Raw genomic sequence first — 17,080 nt, forward strand, 5'->3', positions numbered from 1 at the left:
TGAGCATGTCATTTATAACCCGACTAGTCAAAACAATGGGAAAAGAGGATTAAGGAACACAATAACAAAACCGTAAGGATATCAGTTCAAAGGAACAATTCTTTTGGCGTAATCAGCAGGATTTCTTCTGCTGGAACCTGGAGTAACCAGAACCAAGCTCCCACAAGAGGTTGTCGGTCTTCTAGTGGATTAACCTCACCTGTTCTATCACAAGACTGTTCTGATCCCACACTTGGGATCCTAAAAAACAGGTTTATCTCTCCTTCACTATATTCCAGAATAAAAACATAGATGACAACATGTACCAAGACAGGTTTTGCTAGCTAGTGTTATGTTGACATGATACACAAACTAGAGTTATCTGAAAGTAGGGAACCACAATTGAGAAAATGCCTCTGCAAGATCCTGCTGTGAGGCATTTTTTTTTGATTAGTGACTGATGGAGGAGGGCACAGTCCATTGTGGGAGGTTCCATCCCTGGGCAGGTAGCCCTGGGTTCTATAAGAAAACAGGCTGAGCAACCCATAGGGAGCAAGTCAGTAAGCAGCACCCCTCCATGGCCTCTGCATCAGCTCCTGTCTCCAGGATCTTCCCTGCCTTACTTGAGTTCCTGTCCTGGCTATCTTGATAATGAACAGCAGTATGGAAGTGCAAGCTGAATAAACCATTTTCTCCCCAACATTCTCATGGTGTATTGTTGCAGCAAGAGAAGCCATTAACTATGACATAGGTCTTTGATAAATTTATAAGACATCAACAATAACACAAACACTTTCAGGGAAGAAAAATCAGGTTGAATGTGCTTAAAGGATTGAAGAGGCAAAGCAGGTTGGACTCATCCTGACCTATAGCCCCATTCAAAGTCATGAGTACCAGTGTTCAAATAGCTAAGGGAAGGCACAAGCCACTTCCCAATACTGTGCATTAAAATTCAGAAGTAATTTGAATATGTAACAAAAGGGCTGGGAAGGAAGCTACAGCAGCCTGTAGTCCCAGCACTTGGAGAGGCAGAGACAGCGGATCTCTGTGAGTTCTAGGCCAGCCTGGTCTACAAATTCAGTTCAGGACAGCCAAGGCTACACAGAGAAACCCTGCCTCAGAAATAAAAAAAAAAAGAGGGTAGAGGGGTCATGGGCACATCAGTGACAGAGCTGTGGCTAGGCTCACTAGTCATATGTGTTTTCTACAACTACAATGATGGTGTATAATAAGGAATGGGCTGAGGTTAAAAAAAATCATCATTAGAAAGAGGATGTTGCCTTGGAAATGTGTAAGTTATGAAAATAAAATGAAACAAGCCAAAATTTGAGGGAATTACTTTTATATTCATTTTCTTATTCTTTTATAATAAATCAACAATTATTTAAAACTGAATAAATTAGCAAATGGCATTATACTATTAGTATATGACATAATAGAAAGGTGCTGATTATTTGACTTTCCATGGAGACATCAATCTAAAGAGAAGTTACGGCTAGAAAAATATAAATAGTGAACAATGTTTTCAAAGTCACATCTGAAACTAAGACATACACCTTACAAGTCATGAGATTTTATATACTTCAAAGCCAAACGAAAGTTCAAAAGTTTCATCAGTCAGCAAAGCACCATGGCACAGCAAAGCCTAACCTCCCCAAAGTACAAGACAGAGAACCAAGGAATGTATTGGGCTCACTTACTAGAGCATGGCTTAAGGGAACTTCTGTAGCACCAGTGACATCAAAACCGCTACATCACTGAAAAGTCTCAGTTCAACATGGATGACAACTCTCCCATGTCTACAAAGATGATGAAGCCCCAACTCAGTTTGCTACCAAAGGCATCCCTTGGGAACAGTAGACAACCTACAGCGGAGGCAGCTGGCACTGAGGTGCAGGACCAGGAGGCTAAAATCTCAGGTGAAAATCTAATGGCCCTTCCCAGGCCCTCTCTCTCTGATGGAATGTTGATAGGCATTGAGACATTGAGGGTCTCTTGTGAGTAGGCACAGCTGCTCCAGTGAAGTTAATAATAGCTGCTTTGCTGAAAAGACAGTTACACACACACACACACATGCAAGTAAGAAAAGCCATGAATGCAAAAACAAAGTGTTTAAAACCAAACATAAAATAAAAAAAAGAAAGAAAGAAAGAAAAGAAAACAAAAGTTATACCAATAATAAGGAGAATGTATTCACACAAAGATTATCAGGTTCAGGAAAGAAGGAGGAGGGAGAGAAATAGGAGGAGGAGGAGTTGAATACAAAACACAAAATACAAAATACAACATAACAAAACAAGAAAAATCAACCCGCAAACTAAAGGTAGGTTAAATGAAGAAGAAACATGTGATGAGAGCAAAGTGAAATCTGTGACCTAAGTATCAGTGTTATAAGGACTCTATTTAAAGCAAAGGTTTCTTACACAAAACAGCAGCCCAGTGTATGAATATAAGGCATACAGTTTACTATGAGGATACAATTACCAAACTCTGTGTGTTAGGCCAAGGATGGTTGGTTGGTGTCACCTCAGAACTTAGGAAACGGATCAGGAAAATGTTATATCCTGGGCTACATAGTGAGTTCCAGGCCAGCCTGGTTAAAGAGAGACATCTATGTTTCAAACAAACAAAACTGTGTGAGTTTGTAGTAAAATAACCCAAGACTGCAAAAAAAATATGAGATTGGAGTCATGCACAGATTCAGCAGTAAATTTTAACTTGTATCTGTAAAGTTAGAACAGATTAGCTGTGGACAGGAAAAAGCTAACAGAGAGTTTAAATTGTATAATTGTTATTTATACTTTAGCCAACAGATGTCCCAAACTTTGTATCAAGAGCATGCACATATGCTTTTTATAAGCCCTTATGGAACATTTAAGAAAGACCAACACAATGTAACGAGACAGATGTCTGTCAGGAAGGCCACAATCCTTGAGTAGGTTGCAGGATAATTAGAAATGAACAGTCACAAATACAAGAATACATACTTGTATTAAAATTGTATACCTTTTCCTTATCTAATCAAATGCAAAATGAAATTAAAAGTTAAGATAATGAACATATCACACACCAAAAAAATTAAGTTTGGGTTTAGGAAGAAGTCATTATGCTACACTGTTGAGCAATTTAAAAGAAATGTAAGCATCTGGACCCCAAAATTTAAGAAAAACTAAGAAATTTAAATGTGCTTTCCAGGATAAAATGACTGAGCAGAAAGTAACTTCTTTGGACAGCAGAGAATTAGCAGACTTGTAAAACTGACATGTGGACAGTTTGTAGTCTAGAGTGGGAGCAGAGTACAAGCAGGAATCAAGCCTTAGATAACTTTTGATTATGAAAAATCTTTAACACACACACACACACACACACACACACACACACACACACACACACACATACACCAGTTTAGAGATAAGCACACAGTAAATACGCCGTATCCTGTGCCATTTTGTCTGGATGACTGTGACCCCTTCAGTAATTCTTGCAGCCGTACTGTGACAATCCTGTGGCTGTGCCCTTCCTCATTGCTGCTTTGTATTTCCATAAAAACTTAGCGATTGACATGCCACACAATAATATCCACAGAGCAAGCAGCCAAGGTCTTATTTGCAATTGGGTTCAGCCTACAGAGGCAACTTCTAGGTGCTGCAAGGTCTCATCACTGGACAGACAGCATTTATCTAATACTTTAGGTCGTTTTTCTCTTCTGGTCTTTAGAGCTTTCCTTCATTTCATGTTGTGTGCATTCAGTATTGTTACATCTAAGCAGCTTTCCTGCAGATGAGCTCTTCACTGATAGTATAAAGGAAGAATAAAGAAACTGTGGTATGCTTACACTATGGAATACTGCTCAGCTATTAAAAACAAGAAAATCCTGAAATTTGTGGACAAATGGATTGAACTAGAAATGATCATAATTAGTGAGTTAACCCAGAAGCATAAAGAGTCAAATGGTATATACTCACTTATATCTGGACACTAGCCCAAGGGATATGTCCCATGAATGTCTTCACTTATCAGGAAAGTGGGACAGAGGGGAGGACATCCTATTAGGACTCTAGGTGAGAGAAGCATGGGAGAATGGGGAAATAGAAGGATCCAGAGGGTCCTAGAAACCTACAAGAACATTATGACGGGCGGGTCTGGGCCCAGGGGTCCTGCTCAAACTATGGTACCAGCCAAGGACAATACATGCAGTAAATTTTGAACCCCTATCCAGATCTAGCCAATGGACAGGACATTCTTCACAGTTGAGTGGAGAGTGGGGTCTGACTTTCACACGAACTCTGGTGCCCCATATTTGACCACATCCCCTGGATGGGGAGGCTTGGTGGCACTCAGAGGAAGGATAGCAGGCTACCAAGAAGAGACTTGATACCCTATAAGCATATACAGGGGGAGGAGGTCCCCCTCAGTCACAATCATAGGGGAAGGGAGTAAGGGGAAAATGGGAGAGAGGGAGGAATGGGACGATACAAGGGATGGGATAACAATTGAGATGTAATATGAATAAATTAATAAAATATATTTTTTAAAAAGAAAGAGAGTTCAAGTACAGAGGACAGGGTATGCTAGCCATGCCCTGTTACAAAAAAAAAAAAAAGAAAAAAAAAAGGAAGGCAACTGACATTATAGGCCGGTTATTAGCTCCATTAGCTTCATGTTTCTGTTTTAGCCTTCCCTACACATACAATCCTGTCACCTGCTTTGCATTCCTCCCCAATCTTAAAGCAGTCCTAACCTGAATGTCCCAATAGGAAATAATTCAGCTCTGATCATTAAATGCGTTAGCCACAAGGGTTTTACAGATGTCTTTTATTAACCTGAAGAAATTTAAATCTCTAGTCGGTAGTTTTTAATGCTTTCTATTCTGCGTGGCTATTGGTTTGTTATGACCATGAATTTGCTTCCTTAAAGAAAGGGGTGGGGGGAAGCTGCTTGTATATGGAATGTCTGCACTACTGTGTAGAGATGCACATACCCATGCATGGGCAGAGGCCAGAGAGTGTCCTTCTCTAGTTCTTTCCACTTTATTCACTTGAGACAGGATACTTCTCAATCCAGAGCTAGGATGGTAGCCAGAGAGTCCTAAAAATCTTCCTGTCTTCACAGTTTTCGGGTTACAAGTGTGCATGACCATGTCTGGATACATGAGTGCTGCGGATTTGAACTCATGTCCTTATACTTGCACAGCAAGTGCTCTTACCCACTGAACCATCTCCCCAGCCCCTGTGATTTCTTCTGGAACTGGCATATTATGATAATTTGTTTTTAAATTACTTTTGGTTATTTGGGAACCTCACATCATGTACCAGATTGTACTTACCTCCCAATATTCCCATGTCTGCCTCCCTTCCCTATGACCTGCACCTCAGAAGAAAAAAAGGGGGGGGGGAGAAGAAAAAGTCCATTTTGTATTGTCCATATACTCCCAGGAGCATGGTCACATTCCTAGTGGTCATCCCTCCTCTTAAGCCATTAACTGAGGAAAGCCATTTGGTGGCAGGAGAGGGGCGGGGCCAGCTCTCCTGTGCCTATGCTACTTCCTGCACCACAGTGTGTGGGCCCAGCAAGGAACAGGTGAACTCTTCTGCCAGTGACAGCGGCAACTGTTCATGTGCTCATGCTATGGGCCTGTGAGGGGCAAGGCCAGCTCTTCAGTGCCCATAGACACTAACATGGCTTCAGGCAGCAGCTCAGACCACCATCATCTGGTCATCTTGCATGGACTTCGGTGGTAACATGTGCCAGAGACATAAACATGGGCCTTGGCCATATCAACCCCAGACCCACTCACAGCCCTTAGTGGCTGCATGGACCATGGGTCTCAACATGATCTCAGGTGACGACACATGCCACTCACATCAGAATGCCCTCCTCCCAAGGACATCAGCAAGGCAGCAGGCAGCAGCACAGACTGCACATGTCCACATGGATCTCAGGTTCATCATGGCATGGAACAGTAGCATGAACCACTTGAGATTATTTATCCAGTATGTGTGCTCTAGTCCTATGACCCACAAGCCATTAATCCACACCATTGAAGTTAGCATGTTTGTAGCATAGTTGCTTATACTGTGTGTTTATTATCCTGACCCCAGGACTCATTTTGTAGAAGGAGGATATTGATCTCCATAGGTTGTCCTCTGGCCTCCACAAGTACAACATGACATGTAAATGTCCATGCTACCACCATCCCACACATTATAAACGAACAAACAAGTAAATAAGTTAATTAATAATATATACAGAAACCTTTTCTTAAAATAGTGACTCAAACTCACCTATGTTGTCTATGTGAAACAGAGACATTGCTTCCAATTAGATTAAAAATAACTGAGTAAATGAAATAAAATGGCAAAAACTTGGAAATTGTTAGAGCCGTGAGTAGCCTTTTATTAGAAATGGATAGATCCAATGGGCAGAAGTCCCAAAAGGACAAAGACTGAACTGAATACTACCACCGGTCAACTTGATCTAGTTGAATTTTTATAGAGTAGTTTATCTAACAGTCACACAATACACATTCTTCCCAAGACCATGCAAATTACCCTCATGGTAGTCACTTTTGACAATAAAACACACCTTGCCAAATTCTGAGAGAATAGAAATCAAAGTCTATCACAAGACTATCAATGAAAGTAGAAACCAATAAATATAAACAGGGGAGAAAATGGCAAAGCAATTATATTAATAATTTATTATTATTAATTAATAATTAATAATATCCTTCCAATTAGCACTCACATAAAAAAGTCTCAAGAGACTAAAAGACACTATAGTAAATTAAATAAAAATCAAACTTATTTACCTGTAAGTATATCTTGAAAACAGTATTTAGAGGGAAATTTTAGAATAGGTGGTACATATCAGGGGAAAAGAAATGTTTAATATTGATAACCCAAACTTTCACATTAGGGAACTAGAAGAGTAAATTAAATCCCAAGTAAATAGCATAAAAGAAACAAAAAATTAGAGTAGAGATGAATTAAGTCTATGACACGAAATTACAGAGTAAATCAACAATATCAAAGTTTGATTATTGAAAATGGTAGGCAAGATGGATATGACCTAGCAAAGCTAGGGAGAAAAAGACACACATCATTATATTAAATGAAAAAAACTACTCACTCTTTCATTTCTTTTTTACAAGGGATTTTCCTTTGGCCATTATTTTTACAGTGGATGTTTTAGGAAAAAAAATCTTCATCTGAAAATGTCTTCTTCGGATACAGAATTTTAGGTGACAATTTCTTTCATCTCTCTCATTTCTGGAGGAAAGCCCGCTGCTAGCTGTTACTCAGTGGCTTTTCTCCAATGGGAAAAGTCAATTCTCTGGCTGAATTCAAGATATTATTATGTTTGATTTTCATAACTTTGTGATAAATCTTGACATCAATATATTTGAGTTTACTGTGTTTATGATTTGCTAGGGTTCTTGAATCTATACATATAGCTATATATGTATGTGTATATACACATCCATATGTTGGAAAACTTTTGCCATTATTTCTTCAGGCAGTTTACCATTGTTCTCTCTTCTCTTGAGATTCTGATAACAATTTTCTTTTGTAGTCCCCTGTACTCCTGAAGCCGTCTTCTTTTTCAACTGATTTTTCTCTAGATTAGCTTCACTAATTCCATTCTTCAAACTGCAAGTTCATTGACTGCTAGTTCCTGCGCAGCCTGAGCATCTCAACAAAATTCAATCTAAAAAAAACCAAAAAACCATAATCATAAAAATTGGAAAGAGCCCAGGGATAACTGAGTGGCAGAGTGCTTGCTTAGCTTCAGTCTCCAGCATTGCATATAAATAACACCACTTGTTACATTTTTTTCATATACTGTATTTTTATTATATGCTGTCCCTTCCTTCATCTGCTCCCAGATTCTTCCCATCCTCTAATCTAAGCAATTTCATATTCTTCCTCTCTCCAAAAAAACAGGGAAGCAAGCTAGCAAACCATGACACCACCAAAATGAGTAGAAGCTGTGTTGGCTGCTACTCCCAAGCATGGAGTCAGCCCCAGAAAAGCTGTCTGTTTCATTTCTAAATCTGTTCCACCCCCTCTCCCACTTATTACATTTTTATTGCTGCGTTTTAAAGCTTTTTTTTTCATTTCTTTCTTCCTTGTACCTTTCTTTTTAAATCTATTCGCACAAGCACTCACTGCAGCAATTTTATCACGTCTACTTTAGAAACACTATCTGACAAATCTAGTATCCGTGCCATCTTGGTGCTGGTGTATATGGATTTTCATTCCTCATTTGTGTTTACGATTTCCTGAGTTTTACAAGGTGAGTGATTCTCAGTTGAGCCGTGGACACTTTGGTCTTTATATTATGAGACTTTTATATATTTAAACAGTCTATTTTAGCAGCCTTCCTGGCATCATACTGATGGGCAGTAGAGAAGAAAATCCCTTGTTACTGCTTGGTGGTGGTAGAAGTCCAAGTTCTACATGAAGCCACTGTTGACACTCCTCAGGAAGAAGAACACACTATCGTTGCCAAGCAAGAGTGGACCACACGCTTCTCTTTGTAACTTATCAATATCCCTCCATGCTGGGAGAGACAAGGGCACCTTACTACTGCTCCCCAGGATGGTGCTGGGACTGGGTTATCCACATGGTCACGATCTTCTACTAGAGAGAGCTTCTCAAATCCCATCTAATCAAATATAAGGACATCTCATTGAGATTGCATGCACGATTTTTATTTTTTGTTTGGATGATGTTGACGTGAATGGATCCAGGGATACCTAGAAAACTGGCAGAGCATGACTTCTGTTTGTTGAAGATATTATAATGTGAGAATCATTGTAGCAGATGAGTGGACAGATTTAGGACGACCAAGCACCATCTCACCGTGGGAAACCGAAGAAAGAGGAGCCTAGGCTTCTACTTCTTCCTTATGAAGCTACATTATTTTTCCAGTTTCTGATGGCTAGAGCTGTCAAGCTGACACAATCTAGCACATCTCTATCTGAGACTGAGGTCACCTATAGGTATGTCTAGTGCGAATCTTCCTAATTGGGTTAAGGGAGGTGAGAATGCCCACCCTGAATGCGAATGGCACCATTTCGTGGGCTGAACCTTGGACTAAACGAGAGAGTGGGGGCTGAGGTCCAGCAAGCACGCGTTAGTTGATTGCTCTCTGCTCTTGACTGTGGATGTGGCGTGACCAGCTGCTTAAAGTTCTTGCCACCACCTGCCATCCTTCCCTACAGTGATGGAGTGTGACCTGGAATGGTGATTTAAGTCATCCTTTCTCCCGTAAATTGCTTCTGTGCGGATATTTTATTGCAGCGACATGAAACTAAACTAAGATACAAATGCTTGAACATTGCTCCCCGCTCCCTTCAACTTTTCATTCTGGCCTGGCAATAGTAGTCCTTTGAGGTTCTCAAGCCTTTGACCTCTGAGGCTCTACTTTTGGCCTCCCTTGTTCGGTGGCTTCCTGGGATAAGTCAAGCCATTGGGCTCTCTGGCTTTTCAGCCTGCAGAAGGGGCTTTTCAGCCTGTGCTCTGTAAGCCAGCCCCCTAGGAAATACATACCCACATGCGTACACCTGTTGCCTTCGCTTCTCTGGAAAAGCCTGACTGTGTCACACAGGCTGGAAGCCCAGCCTCTCCAGTGATGCACTGAAACGGTGGCTCCTTACTGCACAGGAGGTTTGGCAGTCACACTGCCAACAACCCCGTCTTCTCTGATGCTATGTTGGAGGTGGGAAGGTCACCTTGTTATAGCCCAGTGTGGGTGTCAGTTTCCCATCTGACCTCTGTTGCGGTGTGGGTAGGAACTTCCATTGCTTCTGTGATGTTTTAGCTACAAAACAGCTGTTGTCTAAAAGGTATAGTGCTGCTAGGCTACCCATTCTTATCCCTTTTATTGGAGACAGCAAGCGTAAATGTACTTAGTGGCTTTCCGTAGTCCATGACGTGTTATCTCCAAGCTACCAGCTTCTCTGGCACCAGCCAGACACTAATGAAGCACTCACTTCCAGGTCATTCCGCAGGTCCCAAGCTCACGAGACAGTGTTGCCTTCTTCTTCCCGCTGTTTAAAGTCTTCTCGGACATAATGATTCTCCTTTCTCCATAAGGTACTTAGCTTAAGGATATTCAGCAAGGGATAGAGGGAAAATTACGTTCAACCCATGTCTTCAAAACCCAGTCCTAGTTTTATTTTTCCCAAGTGGTTTAAAATCAAATTAGAAGCATCATATTTTATCATCCAAAACATTTTAGATGGCATAATATTAATAACGATAGTAACTAAGTATAGGATTAAATACGCTAGTAACTACCCATTAAAAATTAAAATTAACCATTAATACATAATAATTTTGTTTTCTCCTGACTATACAAAAATATAATTTTTTTACTTCTCATGTGCATATAGAATTACCAGGTATGATAATATCGTTTTTAGTTGCTGAACCAGTGCAGCTCTCCCCGTTCCTCCATTCCCGTCACTTACTCGAAGAAATTTGGTCACTAGGTAAACCTCACCTCTTAGGTATGGTTAAGTCATATGTTTTGTGACACTCTCTAATAGTACTGGAAACTAGGAGTTAAATAAATGTATATGAATACATCCAGGTTCAATGCTTTTGATGTTTACTTAAAAAAAAAAGGTATAGTTCTTTTTACTGTAGCACATATGTTAGTTTCAAGAAGTTTACAGTTATTATTCTGTAAAATGTTCCCGAATTCTCTTTCCCAGAAGAAGGTGGTATTCTGGTACTGATGCTGAAGTTAACAGAGATCCTGCTTTGTCATGAGACATTTTGGCTGTATCACTTAGGCTGCTCCTCCTACACTAGTATACACTGTCTTGTGACAATAAAAAACAAAACAAAGCAAATACAAGACAAAACAAAACTTCAGCTATTGCCAAATGCCCGCTAACAAGAGATGACCTCACAATTTTATCAGTTATTAGTTTGGGGATCCACATTTCAACAAAGTTTGCCAAAGTAGCGTTTCTTGTTTTCTTTCTAACAATTCTACATTTACTGTTTATTTATTTATTTTTTTAAAGAAGAAATACTTGATCTTACCCTTCCCAGTGAAGGTAGAATAACTGTTTATCTTTTTTTAAAAAAAATTTTTTTAAATAAAAATCTGTAGGATAACAGTTTCCAAAGTAACCAGGTAACCATTTTGAGTATCCTTTGGGGATCTTGAATATTTTTATATTTCATACATCCAGGTCCCTTGAAGTCACTTGTCTTTCATCAGATACTCAGGTCTTTCTCTCGGCGTTAGAGAAAATGATCTCTTTCCAATTAGTTTTAATTCGCCTTTGACAAAGCTCTAGTGGTCTGATGGCTTTCTTGATGTCAGTTGGCATTAATGGCTTTTCTTATCATTGTGGTCAGAAGCAACATGAGGGAGGAGGGATTGGTTTATTTGGCTCACAGTCTGCAGTGGTGCAGTCCATCGTGCTGGGAAAGGCATGTCTCAGAGGTGGAAGTGGTTCACTTCTGTGGCAGCAGGAGCATGAAGCTATGTTTTCACATATCAGGAAGCAGAGATCAGATAGGAAGTAGGGCCAGGCTATAAACTGAAAGGTTGTTCCCTTCTCTACTGATATACCTCTTCCTGCTAGGCCCTACATACATCCTAAAGGAGCCACAGCCTTTTAAAACAACACCATCTACGAGTGACCACTCATTCAGATAGTGGGGGAGGGGGCAGCGTTTCACATCTAAACCATAGAATTCCACCATGGCCACATAGGATCATGGCCATCTCGTAATGTAAAAATGCATTGAACTCAGCTTTAAAAAAGTCTTCTCAGTCTTAACAGATTCAACCATGTCTCTTCTGAGATCCAGTCACCTCTGAGCTACATAAACCTCTAAAAAATAAAATAAAATAAAATAAAATGAGATATAATAGCTACTTCCATATTTCTAATGTGCAATGGCACAAATGAAAACTGTCATCTCAAATGTCCATGTCCAAAACCCAGCAAGATGCACAGCAAACCCTACAGCCCTACATGCCACGTCTGGGGACCCTGGTGGCATCACCCATGCTTCAGTGAGTTTGGATGGCTCCACCTTCCAGCTCTGTTGATTGTGACACATGTGTAGTCTCTTTCAAGGGATGGCTCCACTCAGGGCCTGGAGATTGCCACATCAAACAGCTCTTGTTTCTGGCATCTCCAGTGGCCTAAGGAAAATGTTAGCTAGGTGTGTCCTTCACAGCTTCACAGCAAGCATGAGGAGCTCCTTACTCCTTACTCCTTACTCCAATCCCACTACACATTCCCTGGATTCTTTGACTTTTTGGAAGATGGACTAAAGCTCAGTGACCAGCTTTTTCTTGCCTTCAGCACCACGTGCATGACACTATGCTCTGATTTCAGCTTGAGGTACAGCCTGGCCCTTCGGATCACAGCTGCATAGACCCCTGGGCAACTTCATGAGTGCCCCTGGGGGAAACACTTCCTTAGGCTGGCCATCCTGAAGCTTCTGTATTCTCAGGTACAACTCTTTCAGTTGAATTTGCAGATACAGTTGGTATCAGTGTGAGAGGAGGCACTCTTAGGGTGTCTTTGCCTATTGTCCCAGTGCAGAACAAAAGGTTCTCTATGGTAGTGCTACTCTCTCTCACAAGGATGGACACTTTGTCTACACCTACCCCGTCCTCAACTTTGAGTTGAAGAGCTCACTGCCCCCTGCCCCCTCCCCCCCACAACAAACTGACCATCTTACTTGCTTTGTGTTCCACTCTTTGTTCCCTTTCCCTGGAAATCTGAGTAAATGCAGTGAGCAACAACCATGCCAAAGCCTGAATGTCTTGAAATCTCCTCCATCAGAAAAATCAGTCCATCATTTGAGAATTTAGTTTGACCCAAGCCTTAAGAACATAGACACGGACTTCCAGAACCATGGCCAGATAAATCCTGAGTGATTTCTACTCTGGTTCCCCATAAAGCCCATCCCCCAACCCCTCCTGACATCACATAACCCAGGCCTCTACTGTTCACATTTCTCTCAACATTTTTATTCTAAGCTCCTATTATTCTCTATTTACAGCATTCTTTTTTTAAAAAAAAATTAAAGTGTGTTTGTGTGTATGTGTGTGCGTGTGCGTGTGCACATGCACATGCGCATGTGCCTGCCTGCCATAATATATGTGTGGGGTCAGAGAAACTTTCTTTTTTTGAGACAGGGTTTCTCTGTGTAGTCTTGGATGTCCTGGAACTCAGAGGTGATAACCACCTTGAAGAAGAAGCCTTTCTTACTCTGCTGCTGTTTTCTGTTCTCTAGGCTACCTGGTCCACGAGTTTCTGGGTGATTCTCTTGTCTCTCCCTCTCCTCAGGACGTAAGAAGGTGGATTACAGATGTGCACCACTACATCTGGCCTTTTACATGAGTTTTGAGCTTGAGTTCAGGTTCATACAACTTTTACCCACCTTTCGTCCTTTCTCTCACACTGTTGCCACTGAATGAAATTTTAGACTTGTGTTTCTTTCATTCTTAAATTGTATTTCACTAGAGACTTATTGTTCAAAATATGGCTTTTGATAACTGCTTACTCTGTGGCTATGTTATAAATGTAACCAATTTGCTTTGCTTTTAGTTCTTTTTAAAATTTAATTGTTTTTAATTACATAAGATATATGGTTGTTTTCAAAACTGTAAGAGTAGGCGTAGCTTCCACTCCGTTTTCTCCTGTATTCTCTTTGCTCTGCATGTCGTTTTTGTTCGACATGACTCATGCTTCTATTACGCACAACACAGACACAGACAAAAGACAGCGCACGATGTGAAATCATGTATCTTACATTTGAAATAGTCACAGTAAAATGATGTATAACATAAATTTAGCATTTTCATCACTTTGAGAACATAGCTCAATACGATGGGCTTGCACCCTAAGGAAGTGCACCTATCACCACTATCCACTTCTAGCACGTTCTCATTATCCGGAATAGAAACTCCACGGCCATGGCACAATGGCCATTGCTCCTTTCTCCTCTAGTTCCTGCTAACTTGTATCTTCTTCCTAACTCAATAAGTGGCCACTTTTGTCAACATCTTGCTGTTTTTTTTCCCCCAACTGCCTTTGCTAGACACCACTCCAGAAGAACACAGCACTGCTATTTTTTTTCTTGCATTTGCTTAGTGTTTCATAGAGCGAATTATTGATAAAATATTTGTTTCCAGTCCTTTGCTGTTACAACAGTGCCGCAATGAACAGCTTAATGGATCCTTCATTTTGTATTTTTCCACGGATTTTTATGCAGGATCCTGAAAGTGGCATTATGGAATGTGAGGATGAAGGCGTATGCAATTTTAGAACGTTTGGGCTTAATGTAATAAGCAGAAATGAAATATGAAGTCGTTGAAGTATTAAATGAGAAACCATAGGGTAAGATTTAAATGCTGTTTTAACTCACGAGCTCATTTATTTTGCTCTTTAAATAATTATTTGTTTGACTCAGCACGCAGGGAAAAAAATACCTTTGTTGCTCTCAGTGTCCCCTTCCCCACAGGGTCCTCTGTGATGGCCCCTACTTTTTGTTCTGCTCTGTGAGGGTGCTGTTAGAAGGGCTACTACCTGAGAGTCTTTGTCTGCCAACTACAACTACACTGGGGAAATAAAGGAGGGAGGTGTGCCAATTCTCTAAGAATTTCTGGCTGTCAAATAGCACATCTGGACAATCCGGGCTAGGAAAAACAAACATGCACACTCATTTCTTTTAAAGTAAGGCTCTCTACGCTGAAATAAGCCGGACACTGTTCTCAAGATCCATTTCCTAAACTGTGCTTGCCCAGTCCTACTTTTCAGAGGTGTGTGGTCCCTTGGCCCATTCATTCCACTAAGAGATGGCAAAGCTTCCTAGCGACCTCCTGAAAGCAGGGCCACAAAAGACTCCAGAATCTGGTTGAAAGATGCCCTAAATTTACAGACCATTCGTCGAACCAATTGCCAAGTTTAATCATTAATCAGAAAGGTCCAAGACAAAAACTAGCTAACGCCACGCCCCAGTCCCATTTACCAGCTATGCTGGCAGACTGAGCGCCTCCTCTCCCTCCCCCCCCCCCCCAATAAACCATCCCGTTTAAGGACCCGAGCAGAGTTCTGCCAGGGGTCACACCTGAGCACATCTCCTCTAAGAACTCATTGCGACTGTGGCGTTAGCGCGTGGCCAGGGCTCCTTGCCCTGATAGGAATTCCTTCTGTACAAAGCAAATGCAGTTCAATCTGGAAACGTCCAGCTCCTGTTTGTTCTGACAATTGATCGTGTTCCTGGTGGGGGTAGCTGGGCGATCCAAAGGGCCTGCTCTAGGTTAGAGGGAGCGATCCAGAGCAAGGGTCTGTCCCTGGCCATCTGTCCCACCACCACCACTTTGTATCGGAGTCTTGATCCCTGCAGGAGATCTGGGTCCCATCCTCTACCACGTGCGGCCCCTCTCCCACTCGGAAGTTCAGAAGCACTCTCAGGCACCCTTGTCTCCAAATTTTGCGACCCCCGAAGCTCTCTGGAGAAGAGACAGAGGGCTGCTGCGGGGTCTATTTCCAATCTAGTCGCTGGCTGCCCCCTCCCCCGCCGTCTGCTAGCTTTGTAAGGCAGTCAAAACAGAGCTAGCGGCCAAGGAGCGGGACGGGAAGCCCGGCCGCCTCGCCTCGCCCCTCGAGCAGGCCCTGGCCCCCTCCTCTCAGTCAGGGCCTGCCCTCCCCTTTCCCACTTCTCTCCTTGCCCTCACCTCCCCCATACCCCGCTCTCATTTCCTCTGGCACCCGAGCTCGCCAATCCCTCCTCCGAAGCCCTGCTTCCAACCTAGACTGGGCACTCAAACTCACGCCCCCCGCCCCCACTTCTCTCCAACCCCATCTTCTTCACTCCCTTTGCCCAGCCCCCCTTCCTGCCTCTTCCCCACCCCCATCTCTCGCCCGCCCCCGACTCTGCTTGAGATCGCCCCCTAATATTGTCCCCGCCCACCCCGCGCCACTGGCCCCCTCCGTCCCGGCTGCGCTCCACGTGTGGACCGCTGCGCCCAGGCCCCCTCTGACAGCCACCGCCCGCCGTCCCGCCCCGCGCCCCGCCAGGCCTCTAAAACCCCGGCGCCGCGCCCTCCTCCGCGGCATCTTCCCGGGCGTCCAGCCTCCTGCCCTCCCTCCGGCCAGCCGCTCGCCACGGCCCCGCGCACCTCCGCTGGGCTGTGCAGCCTCCGCCTGCGCCTAGCTGCCCTGTAGGACCCCAAACGAACCCCAAGGAGACCCTCCTCTTCTTTTGGGGGTGACTTTTGTTCGCTCGCCTGCTTCCTTTGGTGACTTCTGCAGCGTTCCAGGATCTGTGCCCTGAGCGCACGGGGAATCTGCTCAGCCTCTGCACACCCCCTCCCTTTTTTTTCCCTCGTGAGGTCCGCTTTCTTTGTAACTTTATGCCGCGGCTGCTCGGGTTACTTTTGTAATTTCCCGCCCCCACCCGCTGGCGGTCCTGGAATCGCTCGGGGCAGTGGCCCGGGGGATGCAACGTGGACCGCGCGGGACTGTCCGCTGCATTGCCGCCTCGCCTCGCTGCCTCCTGCTCTAGAGCCCGCGCCCAAAGCGCTGCGGGTCAGAAACTGACGCTGCGTTCCGCTACACCAGGACACCGCAACCCAAAGGAGTCCTGAGAGTTGAGGGACGGACGAAGGGCTGGTCAGACCCTGACTTTTTTGGGGGGTGCCTTGCTGATTTGGTCTTCGACAGTCCTCTCTCCGCGGGCCACGTTCCGCGCGCTCTTGCCGCCGGCGATGGGGAGACGGCGGCGTTCTTGTCTACAGCCCTACTTCGTTTGGCTGGGTTGCATGGCGCTCTGGGCGCAGGGCACAGCTGGCCAGCCCCAGCCTCCGCCACCTAAGACGCTCCGGCACCAGTCGCCCCCGCAACAGGTCCGGCCCGCAGTAGCGGGCTCTGAAGGTGGCTTCGCGGCGCCTGAGTACCGGGACGAGGGCGCGGTAGCGGCAAGTCGCGTTCGCAGGCGAGGACAGCAGGATATCCTCCGAGGGTAGGTGGGCGGCAGAGTGGCTGGCTGGTGCGGGAACCTTGGCTTCCCTGCCTTCTACTTCAAGCCCTCCCTTGACTTTCATG

The 17,080-nt window shown here is 43.5% G+C and overlaps 1 protein-coding gene and 1 long non-coding RNA gene across 2 annotated transcripts in view; one reads left to right on the top strand and one right to left on the bottom strand.

Moving 5' to 3' along the window:
• LOC311595572 overlaps nt 1-16,290 on the bottom strand; it is a 31,911-nt gene extending 15,621 nt beyond the window's left edge. Inside the window, exons 1-2 of the long non-coding RNA XR_014778495.1 lie at nt 16,156-16,290; nt 7,507-7,689 (exon numbers count right to left, since the gene is read on the bottom strand). This is a non-coding gene — a long non-coding RNA (uncharacterized lncRNA). The remainder of the gene's footprint in view (nt 1-7,506; nt 7,690-16,155) is intronic.
• Nucleotides 16,076-17,080, top strand: part of FBN2 (fibrillin 2) — a 206,384-nt gene continuing 205,379 nt past the window's right edge. The window contains exon 1 of the mRNA XM_084778399.1: nt 16,076-16,997. Within this exon, the coding sequence (XP_084634525.1) occupies nt 16,744-16,997 (254 nt within the window). The 5' untranslated portion in view covers nt 16,076-16,743. The remainder of the gene's footprint in view (nt 16,998-17,080) is intronic.

The sequence above is a fragment of the Acomys minous genome (assembly GCF_964271855.1).
Source record: "Acomys minous genome assembly, chromosome: 4".
Lineage (NCBI taxonomy): Eukaryota > Metazoa > Chordata > Mammalia > Rodentia > Muridae > Acomys > Acomys minous.